Source organism: Pteropus medius, unplaced genomic scaffold, assembly GCF_902729225.1.
Source record: "Pteropus medius unplaced genomic scaffold, Ma_sr-lr_union100, whole genome shotgun sequence".
In the NCBI taxonomy this organism is placed as follows: domain Eukaryota; kingdom Metazoa; phylum Chordata; class Mammalia; order Chiroptera; family Pteropodidae; genus Pteropus; species Pteropus medius.
Genome location: NW_024349225.1, coordinates 130,416 through 147,625, shown reverse-complemented (window position 1 = coordinate 147,625; position 17,210 = coordinate 130,416). Strand labels below are relative to the sequence as shown.

The 17,210-nt window shown below is 45.3% G+C and overlaps 1 protein-coding gene across 3 annotated transcripts in view; it reads left to right on the top strand.

The window, feature by feature from the left end:
* The window catches only part of KCNH1 (potassium voltage-gated channel subfamily H member 1), a 308,541-nt gene that overhangs the window by 202,936 nt on the left and 88,395 nt on the right, over positions 1 to 17,210 (top strand). For all 3 annotated transcript variants that reach the window (XM_039881126.1, XM_039881125.1, XM_039881127.1), the window contains 2 exons: positions 5,847 to 6,046; positions 10,580 to 10,832. In XM_039881126.1, the coding sequence (XP_039737060.1) occupies positions 5,847 to 6,046; positions 10,580 to 10,832 (453 nt within the window). The remainder of the gene's footprint in view (positions 1 to 5,846; positions 6,047 to 10,579; positions 10,833 to 17,210) is intronic.

Here is a 17,210-nt window from a genome sequence, read left to right as displayed (position 1 = left end):
GGGACTAGAATCCAGGGGTGATTGATGGATGGAAGTTAATACTGCATGGCTCAAGAAAGAAAACTAAGATTTATTTCAGACCTACCCCAAGCCATCATTGTGCATGGCATTTGTCATGTTAATTCATAGAATCTTCATAGAAACCCCAAGAGGTAGTTTATCTTCTCCCTTTCACAAGTGAGGAAACTGAGGCTCTTAGGACTTGAATTAGCGGCAGGACCAATCATTTAACCCCAAGGTTCTCTCTCTTCAGAGCCCAAGTTATTTGTATTATACCATGTTGCTTCCCAGCAGAGCACGTGACTCACCCAGTTAATGTTTGCCGAATTAAGAACCTAGAAAATTTAGAGATGATTCTTAACCATCCAGCTTTAATTATTATTATTATTGTGTATGGAGCTTTTATTATGTAGCAGGTACTGTGATAAATATTTTATATACATTATCCCACTTATTAAAAAATAAACTGTGAGATAATTATTAACTCATTACATGTGATGAAATTTAGAGAGGTCGAGTGATTACCCTGAGGTCGGGAGTGGAACCAGCATTCCAACTGGCAGCTTTTTGTCTCCAGAGCACAGTCTTTGCATTGTCCTGTGCAGCACTGATCTGTTGGCATGGCAATGAGTACTTAGCTACTTCCTTTCCTCCCCATTGTTAACTACCCATTTCTTCCCAGACAACAAGATTCATTGCTATGAATTTTAAATCACAGGAAATGGCATTTTAAGTTAGTTGCTCGTTACCATGCCAATATAAACATTATCCTCACACCCACTCCAGCATTATCGCCTTAGAATAAGCAAAAGCAATAACAGCGGCAAAGACTAAAAATACTACATTAACAAAATTAGACATGTTGCTGTCATGTATGGCAGGTGAAATGGAATAAGGACTAAATCTAGTTCCTAGGCCTTATTTCCATCCCTCTCCCACCTCCCCCCACATGCTTACACTTACTATTTAGTCCTTCCTAATTCATAAATACCTTCATTCAAAATCACTAAGTAGTCAGTATTTCAGCAGATGTGTCAAAGCTATTAGTATTTATGGATCTTAGAGATTCCTTTGAAGGCCTCTGTGCCTGATGAGCTTGGTTTAAAACATCTTTCTCTGGACTCCAACATTTTCCTGTAATGATAAATTTTGAGTCTGTTTATGCAATGAAAAGACAATAGTCACCCTTCAGGTTACTGTCTTATTGAAATGTTCTCTGATGTGTATGTTCCTGACAGTCGATTCCAAGACAATTAACTGAAAGAGAAGATAATGTCGAAGGTCTCTGTGTTCTGGCTCAGTAGTCAGGGTTCTTCCACATGGCATCTTATTAAGTCCCCTAACAACCCAGGAGTCTGAGCAGGTGTTTTTCCTTTTGTCAGACTAACAGAAACAGAGGGAAAAAGAAGTACTTTGCCTCTGGTTACACAGCTCTAAGTGGCTGAGCTGGAATTAGAACCCAGGAGAGTATAACTAAAGGCCCCACCTTTGCGATAATATTGTGGGTACATAAGTCAGTGGGGGCACCTATTAGGATTGACTGGGCTGCTCTTCACATGGAAAGCAGAAGATTCAACTTCTGAGCTCTTCTGCCTTTTTAGACCCACTTGCTGTGTCTCGTTACTGTCTCGGGAGTGAGAGGTTGTCTGGTCTGCTTCAGGCTCTCAGTGCCAATATTGTGCGTGCTAATGACCTTTGCCCCAAGGTCTGATTCCCAACCAGTGTCACTACTTGACTTAATGAGAAGTTTGTCCTAATGGGAAATTAAGGATCATAAGACTGGTGATTTTACTTCAAGGGAAATTTATATTAAATAGTCTTTTTCTTCAAAAGAAAAAAAAAAAAGAAAAGAAGAAATTAAGTCTCATTAAAATAAGTAGGAGTAAGGCATAATTTTAATGGATATTGGAATTCAGGGACTATCTGGTTTAAAGGCAGGAATTGGAAAGGGCTTGTACTGCCTCGGTTTTTCCAGCAGGGTTCGGGGGAGACTGTGTAATAGTCTTTGTTCAGAAAACAGGCTTCTTCTAGAGAAGCCACCCTTTCCTTTCGATCTGCCTAAACCAACTCTAAAAAAAAATAATCCAACAAGCCTTGACCATGAAGAACAAATCAAAACCAACATTTATGTCTATAGCGTTTGACAATACATTCTGAAATGAAACAGCAATTGCAGTAGAAGACAGAAGTTACAGCACCATGCTTCTCAAAGCTCCCAGCAATAACGGTATCACCTGGGAACTCATTAGAAACATAAAATCTCTAGACCTACTGAATCAGAAACTCTGGGATCGAGGGCCCAAAACTGTGTTAAACTCCCTCCAAGTGATCATGATACACACTGACATCTGCAAATGGATGAGTTAGTGTGGTGTGGCGTTGGAGTCAAGAGATCCCGGGTTCTGGCCTCCCTGCATACTATTTCTGATCCCGGACTTCAGTTTCCTTATCTGCTAAATGGGGATAATACGCACGTTGAGGTAGTGTTGTTATTTATTATTACTATGTTGCTCTGAGCTCTTGGCTTTGAAGATTTAAAAACATTTCAGTTTCATAGGAGTCAATTTGGGCCAAAGCCAGCAATTCCTGGTCACCTTTGCAGACCATTCATATTACTGTTATTAAACATGGCTGACTGAATACACACATTTACGTCTGATCACTCCTGAAACCACACTGAAGTAACCACAAAGGAATGGGTTTGTTTAGGACATAAGTCCATAAGACAAAGAGAATGAGGGAAGAATAATCAAAAATTTGAAAATTGGAAAACAGTGATTGACTTGGCAGACTCAAGAAAGCTCTTAAGGTGGCAGAGGGGAAATCTAAAAAAATAATTTGATTTACAGCTGAACACCTCCCCCCTCCCCCCCAAAGACTCAGGCATTAATGGCAATAAGTGCTGTCAGAAGTGAGGGGGAAGGAGGGCTAAGCAAAAGAGAGCTGGTTCAAAATTTGTTTAAGAAGCATTTAGACCCCCCAGATATCTTCCTTCTATGAAGCTGGGTCACTGCCTCCTCCGCTCACAGAAGCCTTGTTTATTCTTGAGAGTCTCTGACTGAGGGACACGAGAGACATTGGAAGGCAGGGGTACCACATGAAAACAGGGCTTCAGGGCAAGGTTATACACTAAATGTTGAGACCGTCATCCTCCCTGCTCGATTGCTGAATGATGCCAGTATTCTTCAGAGAGGAGATCAAGGACTTCCATGGGAACTCTGGGAAGTCTAAAAGGACAACCCTAAAGTCAATGACACCATGATTCTTTAACATAAACTCCAGCCAAGTCACCCTACAATCAGTTCTTACAGTTGACAACCCCACTTATAGACACAAAGCTTTTAATCAATTTCCTAGCTAGGGCCCTACTCTTAAATATAAGTAGACACTTAAGGATTATCATATATTTCTAATGTGAAAGGCGGGCAAACACAAATAAATGAGGAATCAAAGACCAAGCATGGAAAAGAAAACTACAAAATCCATCTATGACTGATATTCTCGGAAAATAAGAGAAGGTATTACATTAATGAAATAAAACAGAATGCTATTAGAAACATTTAGAGAAGAAAAAAATTCATGGAAATTAGAAGTATGAGAGCAAATTAAAATTAAACAAATGGAATAGGAGATAAAAGTTGAAGAAATCTCTCACGAAGCGATAGAAGACAGGAAAGAAAAATAAGAAAATTAGATTAATCTAGGAATCCAACACCTGAATAACAGGAGATCTGGGAAATAGAATAGACGATGAAGGGGAAGAAACTATCAAAGAAACAAGCCGATGACTATGTGAGGTGATGGATGTTAACTAAACTTATTGTGGTAATCATTTCCCAAAATATACATATATCAAATCATTGTGTTATACATCTTAAATTAATACAATGCTATATGTTAATTATATCTCGATGAAACCGGGGGAAAAAAGATGGACCAAGAAAATCTTTCACCAATAAACTTCGAAAGCCTACCTCCATTTTGAAGAATTCTCTTTTCAGTTATCATGTTTTTCCTTGATTTGTTTCTTTCATTAATAGTTATTCGCCCTGTGTATTCATTCAACCCATGCTTTTTCCTTTCTTTTTCTGTATTTGGCATAAAAGGGGGAAAAAAGATGTCGGTGCGGCTCTATCCATATCAGCGCACCTTCCATGACCAGTGTGTCCCCATCATTGCTGAACGGAGTTCCCAGGCGAAAAGGGCTAGAAAAGGCCCAATTCTTCTGCTGAGAATTGAGAGTGCAGAAACAAATATAGGTTTGAGGGTAGAGTCTTTTTTAAATTCAGTTTTAACATATCATCTGGAATTCTTCACAGAACACATTCAGTTTGCATAGACCCATCAACTACCGACAGAGGACAATTATTTTTTCATTGTTACAAAAGGGAAAAGCCTCATTTCAGTCCTTTCTTTACCTCTAAGCTTTGATATATCTGCAGAACTGGCCAGGTATTTATTCTTTTTAAAACTTTTTCAGTCTTCTCAAGTTTAGGAGTAAACTATACTCTACAAAGTGATTAGAAGCTGGGGTGCGTTTTCCAACATAAATAATTTTATGAGTCATGACCATCTTCCTAGAGCAGCCACAGGTCTCCTTATCTCACTGAATATTACGGGTATGCTGGTGAGGGTCTAACAGCCCTGCAGAAGCTGGTCTCCGAGATTGCCAGATGCCTGGCTAACTCAGGGATGAGTTTTTCCCTTTATCACTTCCCTTTGGTAGCAGGCATATTAGGTGCCCCTCCAGCTTCTGGAAGCCGGAGTAGATGTCCCAAAAAGACAGAGATGAGAGAGGGGGAGGGAGCGTGGCTGATGGCTCTAGAGATTGGGGAGCTAAGGAGAATGGGGAGCTAGAGAGCTGGTTAAGGGTAAGCAGAGAATAGTGGGGCCTTAGGACACTTATTTCCAAACCCACTCCTTGAGTGTCTCTTTTCTGTCTCACTAAAAATCCTAGAAATTGAGCTACCTACTTCCTTTCTATTGTCCTTAATTTGTTGCTTCTGACTAGGGTTCCCTTCATAGGTTCAGAGAATAGAACATGTCTCCCATGGGAGTTAGAGTTAGAAGGTGGGGTTTTGTGATGACATCATGGTCCTCTTTTGTGACATTAAGGTGGGGGAAGCAATAGGAGTACAGAATATGTACTTGTCGCATCTCAGAGGGGCTCTGATTTTATTCTCGCCACAGCAAAGCCACACGTTCTTCCCAGGGGCCACATGACAGTGAAGTGGACTGTGGTGTTAACGTGCACCTGAACAATAAGTGCTAAGCAAAGTTAGAACACCCTTCATTGCTCTCGACAGACTAATTACTATTTTTTTTTATCTGTGATTGCATATTCCAGGCCTGCCCTTCCGTGACATTGCTGGGCAAGGGCCGGGACTGAGTGGCCCGTTCACCCTAATGGCCCCAGTGGGTTGTATAATGCTCGGGACGTGGCAGGGCTGATAAAGATTGCTTGCTGATAGGTTTGGATTCGGGCTGGTACAGAGCGCATAAGAACACGTTTGATCGGTGGCCTCAGGCATGGCTCAAACTTCATGTGGCTTTATATGTGAAGCAGTCCCACTGCCCCATCCCCCAGCTGCTTTCTGCGTCCTAGCTCTGGCCTGGTCATGTCAGCTCCTGTCCACCTTAGCCCTGTCCTAGCGGCCTGGTGTTAGGACGCTCTTTCTTTGGGTCCACTCCCAGAGGCTCTTGGGGTGAAGTTCTCCTGAGAAGGCCAGGACAGCCCATCCTGGGGAGGGCAGCTCTGGCCATCAGCCTGCTCTGGGCAAGGCAAGCATTCTGGGACCCTGGTTCAGGAGCCACTCACGTGTCGTTTCTTCTCCTCCTGCCTCCAGCACTTCTCTATGCCACCATCTTCGGGAATGTGACGACCATTTTCCAACAGATGTACGCCAATACCAACAGGTACCATGAGATGCTCAACAGCGTCCGGGACTTCCTGAAGCTCTACCAGGTGCCGAAGGGACTGAGTGAGCGGGTCATGGATTATATCGTGTCCACCTGGTCCATGTCCAGAGGCATCGACACAGAGAAGGTGAGGTGGGAGGTGGGTGAGAAGCGCTGTCTGCCAGCTTTGCCCAGCGAGGCCCGAGGCTCTTTTCGGGCAGTGCTTCTCCAGCCTGGCTGTGCCCCAGGGTCCATCTGGGTGGTCTGGGGTTTCTAGGACCTGCTTCCAGAGGTTCCGATTGCCTCCAGATCAGCCTTGCTTAAAAAGTAGCAAGTAAGAGCCATTATTTAAGAAATTGGAAAGACAGGGTGTATCTCCTGGGGAAGAGAAGAACTGGAAGTTTAACTGTCCAGGACAGAATTTCCCAAACTTGTGTGATGATGAGAATCAGGGTCACCCAGAGTGAGGTGATCCGTATTTCTGGTTTTCCTTTTGCCTCAGGCTAAGATGGCATAAGGTGACACAGCGTTGCTACTGATCCTGTCTTCATTCAGAGTTTCGACATTTTGTTCATCGTGGATTTGTTGCATAAGAGTTGACAATTTAAAAGGAAAAATTTTTGAACTAAATTTAACTGATCCCAACTTAAAAGTAACAATACTTTTGTTGAAATCTTATTATCTGCCACAACAACAACAGTAACATAATAACAGCACCAGCTACCAGATCTGGAACGTGGGTTAAGCACAAATATTTACTGTCCTTCCCCACTCACCCGGCCCTGCATTCATGCTTCAATTGGGCTCCACAACAGTCCTAGGGAGGGGGAGGGGCACCGGTATTTCTGTCTGAGGGATGATGCAGAGGCCCAATTAATTTTATTAACTACCCTCAGTCAAAGTTAAGAATGGCAAAGCCAGGATTTGAACTCAATTTGTCCGACTTCAAAGCTTATGCTTTTCCTACTATTCCTTTTTTTTTTTTTTAATTTAAAATTCACACCAGATAGAAGAGGAACGAGTCCAGATCGACTTGCCCTCGCTTCTCAGACGGGTCAGGTGTCAATCAGGCAGGACATGTCCCTGGCTTTGCCAGTCACCTGCCACGGCCGCGACTGTTGTTTCTCTTCTGCTCTCCCAACAAGGCCGTGGGTCCTGTGGGTGCCTGGCACCTGATGGAGCAGAAAGGAACTTTGATCTCTCAGCCCTGGGGCTCCTTTTCCCAGGGGCCCAGAGGCCTCTGTAAAGCTGGTTGTGGGAAAGAAGCTTCAGTACCTGCCCCACCCCCATGCCGGGCTGAGCTGGGTGGTCCTGTGGGAGACAGTACTATCAGCATATGCCCTTTCCTCCCCTCCCTGCTGTCTCTTGTCCCTGGAGGGCTTGGGATTTGCCCCAGGTCTTCATCTGGTGAAAGAAGGGTCACTGTGGCAACTCAGTCCAGAGCCCAGCCCAGCCTGGTGGGGGCCCGCTCTTCCTGGCAGGCAACTGCTGGGGAGGGAACCAGTCCGTGTTCCCCGTGCCTCTCCCTGGTTCCTCTCCCCTCCCTTCTGGATCAGAATGGTCCGTGATGACCCGGGAGCCGAGGTGTGTGGGAGGTGGGAGGGCGGTGGTGCCGGCTCCTCTGGTTTTACTGGTAATTGGCTGGTGACCTCGAGCATGTCATTTATCCTTCTGAGCCTCGGTTTCCGTGTCTGTGAATACTAACAGACGGGACTGACCTCTAAGGCCCTTTGGGCTATGATCTTCTGGACTTCAAAGCCTCCCTCAGGCTGACCCACTGCTGTGCTGCCATGAAAACGTCAGGAGTGAGCGCTCACTTGCACTGGGCACCGTGTGTGCCTGGCATCGTACCAGGATGTTCCTCGCGGGGCACCACTCAGAATCCGCAGAAGAATTCTGTGCTCGAGTTCGAAATGAAGACTTGGAGAAGGAAGCTAAGCACCATACCGCTTTAAGTGCACACAGCGAGTAAGTGCTCAAGCCGGAAACTGAATCCAGATCTGCCTGTCCCGGCAGCCTGTTCTCTCAGCGGTGCTGCTGGCCCGCCCAGCCTGGGGAGGCTCCAGCAGCCTCTCCGGTGACATCTCCCTGTGGCCTTCGAGGCCTCCAGCATCAGCAGGGATGGTCTCTCCCAGAACCAAGCAGAAGGGAAGATGGCCCAGGAGAGGGCCTTGAGCTGACACCCTCCCTCAGACAGAGGAATTCAAGACCCCCCACCCAGGCCAGTGCGGGGCCAGCAGAACGGTGGAGACGCCGATGGCTGTGGGGGTTTGTCATTCCTCCGCCTCAGTTTTCCTCTCCTCATACGTGCCTTCCGGTGGCTCCGGGAACGGTGCCTATGAAGAAAACATCGTCTCCATGCCAAGGCCCCATTCACAAGCAGCCTCTGCCAGCAAAGGGCAGCGCAGGGGGAAGCAGATATTTAAAGGCGAACTTACCTGGAGGATCAATCTTGGTTTCAAACCACTGGGCACGGTTTCGACATGACACGTGAGCACTCCTCACTCTCCGGGGTTCTGCTTGGAGAGCAGAGGACCCGAATTAAATCGGCATTGCTACCGGAGTCTCGTTTTCAATGAGCTTTGAGGAGGGAAGTACTTAGCAAGTACTCTGCCCAAGCGTGGGCAGTCTGAATTTTGCTCTGTGTTGGCCATTCCCCTCTCCCCTCCCTCAGAGAACATGCTGACTCCCTCAGCATCCTACAACCTCGGAGCAAGAATGCAGAGGCATGCAGAGGGAGGGGACAGGGCACTGTGCTGGGGGAAGTGTACTGGTAGATATAACTTCACGTAATCCTCACAAGCCAATGTCAGCAGCATGCATGTGACAGAAGACACTAAAGTAGAGCAGTTGAGTCGCTTGGAGGGGAAAGAGCTGGGATTTCAACTGTGTGCCCTTCTCTTTCCACAGCCACACCTCCAGGCAGAGCACAAGGGCACCCCAGTGGGCTGGGATATGAGCAATGCTGTCGAGGGCAAGGTGCGACTTGGTCTGAGTTTTGAAGGATACTGAAGGACTTCTAAAAAATTCTGAGGTGCACACCAGATGCAGAGGCAAATGGTCTAGCCCCTTCCCCCCCCCAAAATGTCTTCACTGAACACATTTGATTTTATACCCCTGCTTTGTTCACAGGCTAGGCGAGAGAAAAGGTTATTGTAGGAACACTCCTAATTTCTCCAAGGTGTCCTATTGTGTTACCTAGTGCTTGCTGTGTGAGGGTCCATGCAATGGTTTCTTGCGAAAATCTAGTCCAGGAAAGTATTTCTCTCTCTGGAACAGGCTGAAAAATTTTCATTTCTTCGAAAGATGAAGCCCACATGGTCTCTTATAGTTCCCATGTTGCCTTGACTTCCCTGATGCTGAGAGCCAAATTATAAGTCCCTTTATTTTGGGCAGCTGCATAATATAGGAAGTGACTGCTGTCTCAACTAGGCTCTGAAATCCAGCTTCCTAGTGTGAGATCCCAGCTCTGCCATTTCCACTCTGCCGTGTCCTGGCCGTGCCACTTTGGGCAAGTTCTTTATCTTCCCTGTGCCTCAGTTTCCTCATCTATAGAATGACACAATAATAGCGCTCACATCTTAGGGTTTATGTGAGGATTAAGTTAACTAATGCGCGTAACGCTTAAAAATGTAAAATCACATCCCTCCCTGATTTTTTTCTCTCCTTCTTTATCGTTCTCTTTAGCACTTACCACTACATTTTACTATTTTGCTTATTATTTGTCTACTCTCGCTAGATGGTAAGTTATATGAGGGCAGGGATTTTTGTCTATTTTGTTCACTACTACATTCTCAGAGCCTAGAGTGATTGCTGGCATGCAAGACGGTACTCGATAAAAATGAAAGAATGAACAACTCTAAAGTACTCAGCAATGCCTGGCATGTCGCGAGGGCTCAGTGAATATTACCTTGTATCTCTCTTTAAATCACACTCATATGCAGTCAGCTTTATCTTGAAAATATATTCTGAGTTTGATCACTTCTCACTCCACTGCCAGCGTCCCAACCCAAGTCCCTTCACCTCTCACCTGGACTCCTGCAGAAACGACCTAACTCGATTCCTTGGCTCTGCTCAAGCTAGGGTCAGGGTCCTCTAACTCCGCTCTGTAGCTGCAATGATTCTCTTAAAATAGAGGTCAGGTCCTGTCGCTTCCCTGCTCAAAGTCCTCCAATGTGTCCCCAGTCACACTCAGAATAAATCAAAGGCTTAGCATAACCTAAAGTCTCAGATGCTCTCCCGTGTGGCATCTCCTGAAACCTCATCTCCTACCCCTTCCCTTCATTCACACTGGCTATTGTTCAGGTCCCCTCACAGCCTTTGTTATTCTTCTGGAATGTTCTTCTTCTGTGTAGCTACCTCTGACACAGTATGCAGGTGTCACCTCCTCAGAGAGGAACTTCCCCAACCGCCTAGACAATCCCACATTTCCCCAGCCCCCTGATTCTTGGGCTTGTCTTCTGAGCATTTAGCACAGAATTTTGTCATCACTGCCTCCAAAGAGAGGAAGCTCCGCAGGGACAGAGACCGTGGCTGTCTTGTCCGCCGGCACACTGAGTGTGGTCTAGCCTAGTGGGGGTTGCTTCTGCCCCCAGGTGTTTGGAGGCAAAACACCTGGGGCAGTGGGCCAGAGGCCACAGCAAGAAGGACCCTGACACCATTTCTTCCTGTGCCCCACCAGGTCCTGCAGATCTGCCCCAAAGACATGAGAGCTGACATCTGCGTGCACCTGAACCGCAAGGTGTTCAAGGAACACCCAGCTTTCCGGCTGGCCAGCGACGGCTGCCTGCGGGCACTGGCCATGGAGTTCCAGACGGTGCACTGCGCCCCAGGGGACCTCATCTACCACGCAGGAGAGAGCGTCGACAGCCTCTGCTTTGTGGTCTCCGGTTCCCTGGAGGTGATCCAGGACGACGAGGTGGTAGCCATCCTAGGTAGGTGTTGCCTTTGCTGCATGGAAACCTTCTGGTGCCCACGGTTGGCTTAGCTCCTGAGCAGCTCAGTGCTGCCGCCGCCTGTAACCAGAGACTGCTCCATAGGCCAAGGCCAAGTGTTAGCATCTGTCCGTCTACCCAACAAACGAATATTTGAGTGCCTGTTTTGTGCCAGTTGCTGTTTGAGGTACTTGCTGGTGGGCTGTTTCAATGACAAAAATGGGTTTTGTCCTCAAGAGACTTCCAGTCTAGTAGGGATGAACAAATAAGCAGACGTTCACATACAGTGGAAGGGACATCTAACCCAGTATTCAAGTGTTGGAAAGGCTTCCTGGAAGAAACGACACCTAAGCTGAAACCTAAAGATTGAGAATGAGTTAGCATGGAGAAAAGAAGGGACAAAGAAGTATTTTAAGCAGAGGGGAAAGCACATGTGAAATCCCTGTAGAGTGTGTGTGTGTGAGAGAGAGAGAGAGAGAGAGAGAGAGAGAGAGAGAGAGAGAGCGCGCGCGCGCGAGAGAGCACGAGTGAGCCCGCGAGGGAGCACACAATTCATTTGTAGAACTTCTCATGCTTTGCTGTGGCTGGAGGACACAGAACGAGAAGGAAGATGGTGAGAGATGAGGCTGGGGAGGGAGCCAAGCTCTAGGCAGATCATGGAAGGCTCTGGAAGTCATGTTAAGGGACTGGAATTGTATTTGGGGGAACTATCAAAGGCTTTAAAACAGGAGAGAAGCGTGATCAGATCTGTGCTTTAGAAAGATGATTGTGGTTGCAGCTTGGAGAGTGGATTGAAGGGGAAGGCTGGGACAGGGAGATGGAGAGAAGCAAATGGAGTTGACATATTTAAAAAAGTAGAATCACCAGAACCTGTTGCAGGATGAAGGCTCTACTGTGGGGGCAGAGGGAAGAGTCTATCAGAACTGCCAAATTTCTCTCTTGGATAACAGGGAAGCTGGTCTGCCATACACCGTAATAGGGGACGTGGGAGGAGGAGCAAGGATGTGGGGGACGTGTTGCTATTTTGCATGTTGAGCATCAGTGGCCTCTGAGAATTCATCTGATTGCCTGAGGTAGCCACAAAGCAGCTCTTTGTTGGGGGTGTGTCTACCTCTTTGAGGGGGCAAGCCGTCATAATAACAGCCGTCATTTATGGTCATCGACTCTGTACTGGGCATTTTACATATAGATTCTCAATGAATCCTTACAGTGACCCTATGAAGTGATTGCATTATCCCATTTTGCAGATGAGACAATGAGCACTCAGAGAGGTTAGGGAACTTTCTCAAGATATCACAGCTGACAAGGTCCATGGAACCAGCATCCTGGAGTCCCTCAGACTCCAGAACCCCTTCTCCGATCTATTTGGCAATACTGCAGTCCCGAAGGAGATTTATGTAATCTGCTGGTTACGTTGCCAGGTACTGCCAGACATTGTAGACGTATATTTTTATTTTTTACATATGATTTTTTAGGAGAATGAGGCAGGGAGAGATTAAGTTACACCGAAGTTAGAATTGAGATTCAGACGATGTATCTAGACTTAGATAATTTTTTTTTTTTTAAAAAGGCCCGGACTCTGTTCCTGCTTGATTCCGGAGTGCATGATATGTAGCCTTCCTCTTGTCCCCCTGGCCCCAAGTCAACTTGCCCTCTTGATTACATTCTGCTCAGGTTAATCCAAGGATGATTTAAATACCTTCAGTATGAGCAGGCAGATGGTCAGAAGCAGACTGGGATAGAGAATGGGTTGGGGATGGAGACTGAAACTTTTTGCTAAAATAAGCGTTCTGGATTTCTGGTGTCCACTGAAGTCTGCACACAAGATTATGCTGTTCCCTGCCTTCCTCCTCCATAGAGACATGAGGTTAGACTGTATATAAGGAACAGAGCACATGAAGGATGCAGTCATTGCTTTAATATAGCTGTAGGGAAATGATATTCATCCCCGCCTTTAATCAGTGTTCTTGATAAAGAGGACTTTCCATGGTTAATAACGATTGGAGTGTTTGCCTGGCTGAGAAGGAGGCTAACTAGTGACTAGTAGGCTCTCCTTTGAATTTGAATTTGAGTTTGAATTGATCCTTTGGTGTAGGACATCTTTTACCCATCCTCCCACTGATAACTCACCATATGCCTTTCTGAGAAATCTAGGCTGGCAACCAGTACCATCCCCCTTACATACTCCTGCTCAGGGAATCCTTATCTACCCACCCTAAACAGCTGCACTGTTAGAAGATGGGTTTAGACACCTATGCATGGAGGTCTGATGGAGCTGCAGAGGATCAAGGAAGGCAAATGATGATGTCTCAGGCCTGTTCCATTTCCCCTCAGCCTCGCTTCTTGTGGGAAAGCACAAGGGCTTGATTCATTGCTGATTACTTGGTCAATTGACTGCTTCTCCAAATCCAGCCCTCTGCCTCAGACCCTCCTGAGAATCCTGCCTGCTCCAGTTAGCAATGTGGATGGGACCTTTGAAATAGCTCAGCAGCTAGGGAGTCTAAGTGGTTGTTCCACTCAAGCTCTCCAGACTAGAAAGAGCATCTCATGTGTGTCCCTAGGATCCTGGACATTTCAAGAGGTTCTTATTCATAGAAGATTGATGCAGGTTTTGAGTCAACCTGACCTCTGGACTAAGGTACATAAGAAAGTCTAAACTATTTGCTCTTTGGAAATTTAAGTTTAGAGCTGTTTTTCTCTAATTAGTATATTCTTTGCTCAATAAACTGAAATCAGTTTATTCTTGCAAAAGGGGTTCAAGCATCAAATGGATCTAAGAACTAGATCTTCATTGCCCTTTGATGCCCTTCAGTTCAGTCCAGCCAAAATTTGAGCACTTGCCAGGCACTGCCATAGAGGTAGATGCAGCTGTAGACCAAACATTAGCCCAGCCTTGAAGGAGCATCTACAAGTAGAAGAGACCAACATTATTAAAAAGGCAACAATCACATTGCTTGATAAGTGTTAACAAAGAAAGAAGACAGGGGCTTCTAGAGGGTCATTGGACAAGTAATAATTGAGCAGCTACTGTGTATTTAGTGCTCCAGTGAAGATGGAGTTATCATGGAGGCCTTAGGAAAAAAGACCAAAGCCCACTGATCTCATCTTCTAGTCTTTTATCAGTCCACTCATTTACATTCTGCTAATTTGTTTCCTCCTTCCAGTTCTAATATTCCACCCCCGTTCTCTGTTTAATTTTAGCACAGACTCCAAGAATGAGGAAAAGGGTCAATATTCATAATTGAGTGTGTTTAGCATATGTTTAAAAAGAACCCTTTCTAATGAAAGTATTCTAGAAGAGTGTTTTTCAAACCTTCTTGACTAACTCACTCGGTGAAATGTTTATTATATCATGAACCAATAAACACATGTGAGAACACAGTTATACATAAAACTCGGTACTTCCTCTTGCTACATGAAATGCAACTGATATTTTCTATTAGATTCTACTTTCTTTGTTTCAAAAGAAATTGACTGTCATGACTCACTAAATGCTTTCTTGCCCTGCTCGCAGCCTGCGGTTTAGATAACATGGTCCAACAAACATAGACAATATCTCTCTTGGACTGAAAGCCATGTTGTCCCCTGAGAACAGACTATGCTAGATAATCTTTTATGCTCTCCTTTTCCTCTGATGTTCTCTGTCTTATTTTTGAGATGACATTCTCCCAATCTCCTTTTGGGGTTCTCTTAGAAATCACTTGATGTCTTCTCAAATTTAGTGTCTTTGCTCTTTGAAAAAAAATTTAAACCTTTAGCATGTACATTTTTTTTCATTATATTTTTAAAAGTAATTTTCTTCTAATGTTTCATAGATATCAGAATTAAAAGGCACAGGTACCCATTTTCCCTCTGCCCAGGTGGTACTATCAGCATCCGCGAGTAAGTTGTTATCTCAGTTCTGGGTTCCCTGACCAAAGTAGATGAGTCATGCGTAGACTTTCAACACGGCTATATTTGGGTGTGGTCCATCTCCCTGTGTTTCCATCTCATAAATGCAATGATCTTGTTTTACTGTGATTTACTGTTCATTTAAATGATCTTGTTTTAGATGATCTTACTGTTCATTTACATGATCTTGTTTTACTGTGATTTACTGTCTCTCTATTAACTTTTATGGGTCTTGAATTTTAATATTTAATTTGTATTTTAATCATGGGTCATCTTATGTCTTTTTTTTTTTTAATTTTTAAAAAAATTTTAGGCGAGGCAACCCTTGGTTGACTTTACAGATTTCAAGGACCTTGTCAGCTTACAATCTTTTAGTTTTAATTTTTTACGCCTATAGCACCTGGTCTTCCTAGGTGGTCTCCCATCCAAGTACATTTTGTGTCTTTTCTGGTTGTTTTGTTTTGCTTTATTCTATGGGACAAGACTAAGGTCTTTTTGGCCAGATTGCATCGAGTAGTGGAAAGCGCCCTGGACCTGGAGCTGGAGATTTGACTGTAGCCCTGGTCCTGCACTAATTCCACGTAGGAGTTACCACTAACAGGTTGAGTTTCCAAGGCCTCCTGTGGTTCTCCTAAGCCCACCGCACTGCATCAGCTGCATATTTCCTCATCTGTCTCTCCTCTGAGCTGAGATCCTTTGATTTCATATCTCCAGGTTAGCCTAGCACATGGAGGACACCAGGGGCTGTTTGCTGAATTGAATTGAGTTGAGTTGAATTAAAAGGCAGGCAGAGGCTGGGCCTTGAGAGGCCTCATGGTCCAGAATAAGAGTTTGTACTTTCATCTTGTGGGGATGAGGGACTCAGAGAGTTTTAAATGTGAGGGTAACATGATGATCTGAGTTACACAAATACAGAGGCATGGAAGCCAGCTAGGAGACTCAGATGAGAAACGATGAGAGCCTAAGTGAGGAGGTGGGAAAGAGAGGGGGAAGAAGAGATATTAGGGGAGGGAAAACCTCTAGCATGTGGGGGGTGAGTTTCTGGCAGCAACTAGATAAACAGTAGAGCCAGAGGAGGAAGAGGAGAAAGAAGAGGATGTAAGATGATAGATGTATTCTGTTGAGATTGCGGTGCATTTTGGGGCATGGCTTTCAAGTTGAGGAAACTCTTCTTGACTTGTGGGTGGGCCAGCGCCCAAGGAAGGGGAGCAGCCATGGAGAAGTCTGGCGGGCTGGCCCTGGCTCATCAGATCATCTTGCGCTAACTTCCTATTTGCAGCCCTGTCATTACTGAGCTAGGATTTACAGTCTCCTTAAATGGACATGTAAAGTTATAAGTGCTTGTTCACAGATCAAGTCCTTTTTTTTAAAAAAGAACATCCCCTTCTCACAGTTCCTAACTTGGAAGACACTCTCATCTTTGCTCAGATAGTCAGTTTCTTTGGGTTTATTGACCTTGGTTGGATATTAATGTTACATCTATTTATTTAGCAACTGTCACAGCATAACATGGTGTTAGCCTGTTTGGGAGGGAAGGAGGTAGAGAAAATCTTGTCTTGGATGATTGTTCTATCTCATTTGGGGAGACAAATGCATGATTAGTGACAATAAGTAACACGGGTACCTCTTTCTATAGACTTCCTACAATGAACAGAAAAATAAATGTTCATAGAGGACGTAGAAGTTGACTGGGCTTAGAAGACCCCACAGAATGTTTGATAGGCAAGGTTTTAAAGTGGGAAGAACAGCACGAGTGTCTAGCCATTAGAGGTAGGAGTACGTGTGGGCACCTCAGGGACTAGTGTGAGTAGAGTAGACTGAGAAGCCTTTCCATGTGGGCCAGTGAGCTCACCCAAACTTTGGTGAGCCCAAGACTCAGCTGCAAAGCTTGTTCAGAATGCAGGTTCCCAGGCCCCTCCCCTCTAGATTCCGATTCTGCAGCTCTAGGATGGAGCCTTGAGATTGGCAGTATTAACAAACCCTCCCTTCCCTTGGGTGATTTCGTTGCATGTAATTAGGGGACTATACCTTGAAAAGCATTGCTTTAGATCGTCACTACTTGGCGGTTTTTTTCTGGCAAAAGGTGAGATGATGACCCTGTGGAAGGCAGTAAAGCAAGGAAGCACCAGGTAGGGGGCCTTTTATTATATTAGTCTAAACCATATAGGATTGCCAGCTTTCAACTATTTTTGACCTGCCAAATGGTAGGATAAACATCTAGTGATCTATATATAAGGGAAGAAGGGCCTAGCCTTGGGAGGGCGGGTGGCGGTGGTGGGGGGGTGCTCTATGAAGAGGGAATCAGGGTTTGGACTATGAGGTAGGGCATTCTGGACAGAAAGACTTGTTGGGAGCTGAGGCCTGGGGAGGGAAGTGTGGGGTGTGTTTTGTAACCACAAGACCAGCACTTGAGCTGCACTTGAGAGCACTTGAGAGCTCTGACGGGCAGCAGTGGGGCATGGGCCAAGAGGCAGCTCAGGGCCAGCC